The sequence below is a fragment of the Artemia sp. Qi Xiang Cuo genome, chromosome 5, assembly GCF_049724085.1.
Source record: "Artemia sp. Qi Xiang Cuo chromosome 5, ASM4972408v1, whole genome shotgun sequence".
NCBI lineage: Eukaryota > Metazoa > Arthropoda > Branchiopoda > Anostraca > Artemiidae > Artemia > Artemia sp. Qi Xiang Cuo.
The window spans coordinates 50,295,326-50,301,325 of record NC_142798.1 but is presented as its reverse complement, the minus strand read 5'-3'; the positions used below and the strand labels follow the sequence as shown (position 1 = coordinate 50,301,325).

Sequence of the window (6,000 nt, the reverse complement as noted above, 5' to 3'; positions counted from 1 at the left end):
CTATCTTCTATGAAAAATTTGGAACAGAACTTTAAATTTTTTCATCTCTTTGAGAAAAGTTGGAACTGAATTTAAGAAAATTTAGAATTAAAGTGAAACCTTTTATTTTAATGGAAAATAATCACAATCGTAGTATAACTTTTCCTATCTTCTATGGAAAAATTTAGAACTGAACTTTAAATTTTTTATTGGGGAAATTAGAATTGAATTGTGTTCTTTGGTAAAATTCAGCTCATAAAAGCCTGAAATAACAAACTATTCATCCCAAACTATAGGTTTCAGACAACAAACGTCTATGAGAGACTAAGAATCCTAGCTCTGAAAAGTCCAACTAGCAAACTACACATCCCAAATCATAATTTTCTGACAACACACACCCATGAAAGGGTAAGAAATCCAGCTCAGAAAAGTCAAAAATAGCAAACCATCCATCTCAAATCATAGGTTTCAGACAACACTTACTTATGAAAGACTAAGAAATCCAACTCAGAAAAGCCCGAAATTGTAATTTACATATCTCAAATCATGAATTTCAGACAACATTCACCTAGGAAATACTAAGAAACCTTAGCTCAGAAAAGCCTGAAATAGCCAACTACTCATCCCAAACTAGAAGTTTCAGACAACAAACACCTATGAGGGACTAAGAATCCTAGCTCTTAAAAGTCCAAAAAGCAAACTACACCTCCCAAATCATAATTTTCTGAAAGCACACACCTATGAAAGGCTAAGAAATCTAGCTCAGAAAAGTCAAAAATAGCAAACCACTCATTCCCAAATCATAGGTTTCAGTCAACACACACCTACGAAAGGCTCAGAAATCCAGCTCTGAAAAGTCAAAAAATAGCAACCCACACATCCCAAATCATAGGTTTCAGACACCACACACCTACGAAAGACAAAGAAATCTGGCTAAGAAAAGTCGGAAATAGCAAATTACACACCTCAAAACATAAGTTTCAGACAACACACACCTATGAAATACTAAGAAACCTTAGCTCAGAAAAGCCTGAAATAGCAAACTACTCGTCCCAAACTATAGGTTTCAGACAACAAACACCTATGAGGGACTATGAATCCTAGCTCTGAAAAGTCCAAAAAGCAAACTACAAATCCCAAATCGTAATTTTCTGACAGCACACACCTATGAATGGCTAAGAAACCTAGCTCAGAAAAGTAAAAAATAGCAAATTAACCATCCCAAATCATAGGTTTCAGACAACACACACCAACGAAAGACTAAGAAATCTAGCTTAGAAAAGCCCGAAATAGTAATTTACATATCCCAAATCATAAGTTTCAGACAACATTCACCTACGAAATACTATGAAACCTTAGCTCAGAAAAGCCTGAAATAGCGAACTATTCATCCCAAACTAGAAGTTTCAGACAACAAACGCCTCTGAGAGACTAAGAATCCTAGCTCTGAAAAGTCCAAAAAGCAAACTACACATTCCAAATCATAATTTTCTGACAACACACACCTATGAAAGGCTAAGAAATCCAGCTAAGAAAACTCAAAAATAGCAAACCACTCATCCCAAATCATAGGTTTCAGACAGCACACACCTACGAAAGACTTAGAAATCTAGCTTAGAAAAGCTCGATATAGTAATTTACATATCCCAAATCATAAGTTTCAGACAGCACACACCAACGAAAAGCTAAGAAACCTAGCTCATAAAAGCCTGAAATAGCAAACTACTCATCCAAAGCTATAGGTTTCAGACAACAAACGCCTATGAGGGACTAAGAATCCTAGCTCTGAAAAGTCCAAATAGCAAACTACACATCCCAAATCATAATTTTCTGACAACACACACCTATGAAACGCTAAGAAACCTAACTAATAAAAGCCGGAATTAGCAAATTAACCATCTCAAATCATAAGTTTCAGACAACACACACCTATGAACGGCTAAGAAATCCAGCTCAGAAAAGTCAAAAATAGCAATCCACCCATCCCAAATCATAGGTTTCAGACAACATAAACCTAAAAAAGACTAAGAAATCTAGATAAGAAAAGACCTAAATAGTAATTTACATATCCCAAATCATAAGTTTCAGACAACACACACCTACGAAATACTAGGAAGCCTAGCTCATAAAAGCCTGAAAAAGCAAACTATTCATCCCAAACTATAGGTTTCAGACAACAAACGCCTATGAGAGACTAAGAATCCTAGCTCTGAAAAGTCCAACTAGAAAAGTACACATCCCAAATGATAATTTTCTGACAACACACACCTATGAAAGGGTAAGAAATCCAGCTCAGAAATGTCAAAAAAAGCAAACTGCTCATCCAATACTACAGGTTTCAGACAACAAACACCTATGAGGGACTAAGAATCCTAGCTCTGAAAAGTCCAAACTACACATCCCAAATCATAATTTTCTGACAAGACACACCTATGAAAGGCTAAGAAACCTAGCTAATAAAAGCCGGAAATAGCAAATTAACCATCCCAAATCATAATTTTCAGACTACACACACCTATGAACGGCTAAGAAATTTAGCTCAGAAAAGTCAAAATAGCAAACCACACTTCCCAAATCATAGGTTTTAGACAACACACACCAACGAAAGACTAAGATATCTAGTGCAGAAAAGCCTGAAATAGTAATTTACATATCCCAAATCATAGGTTTCAGACAACATTCACCTACGAAATACTAGGAAACCTAGCTCATAAAAGCCTGAAATAGCAAACTATTCATCCCAAACTATAGGTTTCAGACAGCAAACGCCTATGAGAGACTAAGAATCCTAGCTCTGAAAAGTCCAACTTGCAAACTACACATCCCAAATCATAATTTTCTGACAACACACGCCTATGAAAGGGTAAGAAATCCAGCTCAGAAAAGTCAAAAATAGCAAACCACCCATCCCAAATCATAGGTTTCAGACAACACATACCTATGAAAGACTAAGAAATCCAACTCAGAAAAGTCAAAAATAGCAACCCAGACACCCCAAATCATAGGTTTCAGACAACACACATCAACGAACGCCGGGGCCCGGGGAGGGCCTTTGAGGGTCTGGGGGGAGCCTTGAGGGCTGGGTGGTCCTTTGGGATCTTGGGGGACCTTTGAGGACCAGGGGCTTCCTTGGGGGTTGGGTTAGGGGGATTGTAACCCTTTGGGGTTGGGGATAGAGGACCTCACGACACTGTTCAAATGGAACTTGTGTATTATAACGACCACAGAGTTTCACCCTCAAATCCTCTTCTAAAATCTCTTCAAAAATCATCTTTGAAAATGTCTCTAACTGTTTCACCGAAATAATTCCCTAAAATAATAATTTGTTCTGAAAAGATATAATAAAGCCTTAAAAAAGTATTAAAAGGGTGGCTCATGAGCCTTTGGGCGCCAGGGGCCCTATGGGAGCCGGGAGAACTTTTGTGGACCGGGGGGTTCCGTTGTGATTGGGGTGGGGGGATCGGAAACCTTTTGGGTTGTGGTAGGGGACCTCACAACACTGTTCAAATGGAACTTGTGTATTATAACGACCGCAGAGTTTCATCCTCAAATCCTCTTCTAAAATCATCTTTTAAATCATCTTTTAAATTGTCTTTAACTGTTTCGACGAAATAATTCAATAAAATGTCTAAAACGGTTTCGCCCAAATAATCCCTAAACTTAATTTCAGCGTGTTCCTTTTGTTTTTGGCATCGCTGCGCTGACACATTTCAAATTACTTAGAAACCTGATTCCCACGCTAAAACAATTCATCGCTATGATGTTTCTTTGAGAATTGTTTCCATGGCGTTTGGTTATTAATATCTTTTGGAGTTTGACCAGTAGAGTTGTTTCCGAGGCAAAGACATTAATGACTTGGATCTATTCCTGTAGAATCGTTTCTAGGCGAAAATTTTTAAGGTATGACAGATGATGTCATTGGTTGATTGATCCGTCAAGAAAGGGGAATTAATTTGTTGTTTCTAAGGGGAATTATTGATTCACGAAAGGGGAATTGAGGTCGACAGCACAGGTGTTCCAAATTCCTGGACACCTTGACATTCTCTGAGAGCGTGCACTTACAACAACAACAACATCGACCTTGAAAATTTAGGTCATTGACACACTTTGATTACGCAATCATTTTCTCAGAAATCCATCTCCCCTTGGGGACTCTATGCCCATATTTGGTGTTAAAAAAAGTTGTAGGTGGCAGCAGGGGTGCGTGACACGAGTCGGACCCCCCTTTCTACTTCCATTGTTATCAGATTTATTGTTTATGCTCCCTCTAAAACATGTGATTTTGGGACAAGCCTACAACTGTTAGTTGCAGCGAAAGGCCGTTTATTACATATTACATTTATCAGTTTCAGATCTCCCTTCGCCGAGTCAGAATTTTGTTATTCCTTTGACTTCTTTCGTCGAGAATGATCTAAAGTTACTTAGAAATTAGAATAAGCTGTCTTTTTTTTGTAGGTGTAAACATATTTTAGTTCGAAAAACAAAATACAAAATAAATTTAAAAATGTTATTAGGTAGATGAATAAAACGCTAGATGAAGTTTTCATCTAACGTTGAATCATTAGAAATGTAAGATTGCGCAAAAATAACATACTAAGAACTTGCAGAGGGAAAATAAACCTTTAACGAAAATAACCTTAAAGTTAAAAAAAAAAAGTTTTGCAGTTCACCTTGCACAGTTTTTATTCGCATGAAGTGACAGCATCGAAGTTGCCTATTTTTGCTTTATTGGGGAGATAAAACCGGAGGAGGAAGCTGTTTTCACTCAGAGGTGCCATTTAGGGAGGGGGGAGAAGGGAAGGGCAATTGCCCCGTAAGATTTTTGAAAAATAGCGTTTTTGTATCTTCATTTAAAAAGTCAAAAAATTCTTGTTCCTGTCCCCCTACATTTTCTTGAATTGACACCCTTGTTTTCATTATACTTTTATTTTACGTTCTGCTATCTAAAATATATTCTTAAAACAGTTTAAAAACAAACCTTATGTGAAAGTTCCGAGATCTGTTCGTCTTTTCGCTTTGATTCTTCTAGTTTTTCTGCCAGTTGCCTATGAAGTTTATCGTTTGTTTCCTGGTTTGTATGAAGCTCCGATTGAAGATTTAAAATGTCTTTTCGATCAAATCCACATTTGTCACAGCTTTGTGAATTGGGCGTTGAAAATCGTCTACTGAATGCACATGAATCACGAATGAGTAGCTCCAGTTCGTCATACGTTTCCATCAAGTCACCGACCTTTGGAAGGAGAACATTAGCTGAGACGTAATAGAAATTTGGGAGTGTATGATCTCATGCTCTTACCTGTATCAGCTTAAATGAAACATAATTTGAATGGCGGTTCACATGTTTAGAAGAAACGAAGTGTTCATACTTTTACTATGGAAGTAACTGAAATGTCAAAAATCGAGTAAAATCTACTTATGAACATATTCTAGCAACTGGGACGACAAGGTTGAACTGAAAGGCTGTCTGGATGGCCAAAATTCCCTAACATCCCAAATTTTTAGCAAAATATTTTCTCGTGTTCTATCACCCTTTTCGCAAAAATAATACAAACATTTGTATTTTTTTCACGGACGTTGAAAAAGTTTAACCGAATTTTTTTCATGGCCACCCTTCCTAACAGAGCATTTAAAATCAAGATGGATCATTTCAAAATAATTCGGTGCAGTATTAGCTCTGGTTCCTGATTGTCAACTGTTCATGACTTAAGCATATTAAATGATAGTCCTATACATTAAAAGAAAAAGTCACATCTTTATCAATACAAAAAAATGAAAAGAAAATATATAAATATATGCGTGGTGTGCAAAGTTTATAAATCAAGACCTTGACTAACTAAACTAAAAGAAAAACAACAAATATTTCGGCTTCACATCTGGAAACCTTTATCAACAACAAAAAAAAGGGAAAAATTAGACGTACAAGAAAATAACATAAAAGACAAGAACCTCTAATATATTTATATATATATATATATATATATATATATATATATATATATATATATATATATATATATATAT

General features: G+C 36.3%; 1 protein-coding gene across 1 annotated transcript in view; it reads right to left on the bottom strand.

Moving 5' to 3' along the window:
* Positions 1-2,003: 2,003 nt before the first annotated feature.
* Positions 2,004-6,000, bottom strand: part of LOC148952230 (uncharacterized) — a 93,345-nt gene continuing 89,348 nt past the window's right edge. Inside the window, exons 7-8 of the mRNA XM_089089159.1 lie at positions 4,958-5,209; positions 2,004-2,012 (exon numbers count right to left, since the gene is read on the bottom strand). Coding sequence (XP_088945285.1) covers positions 2,004-2,012; positions 4,958-5,209 — 261 coding nt within the window. The remainder of the gene's footprint in view (positions 2,013-4,957; positions 5,210-6,000) is intronic.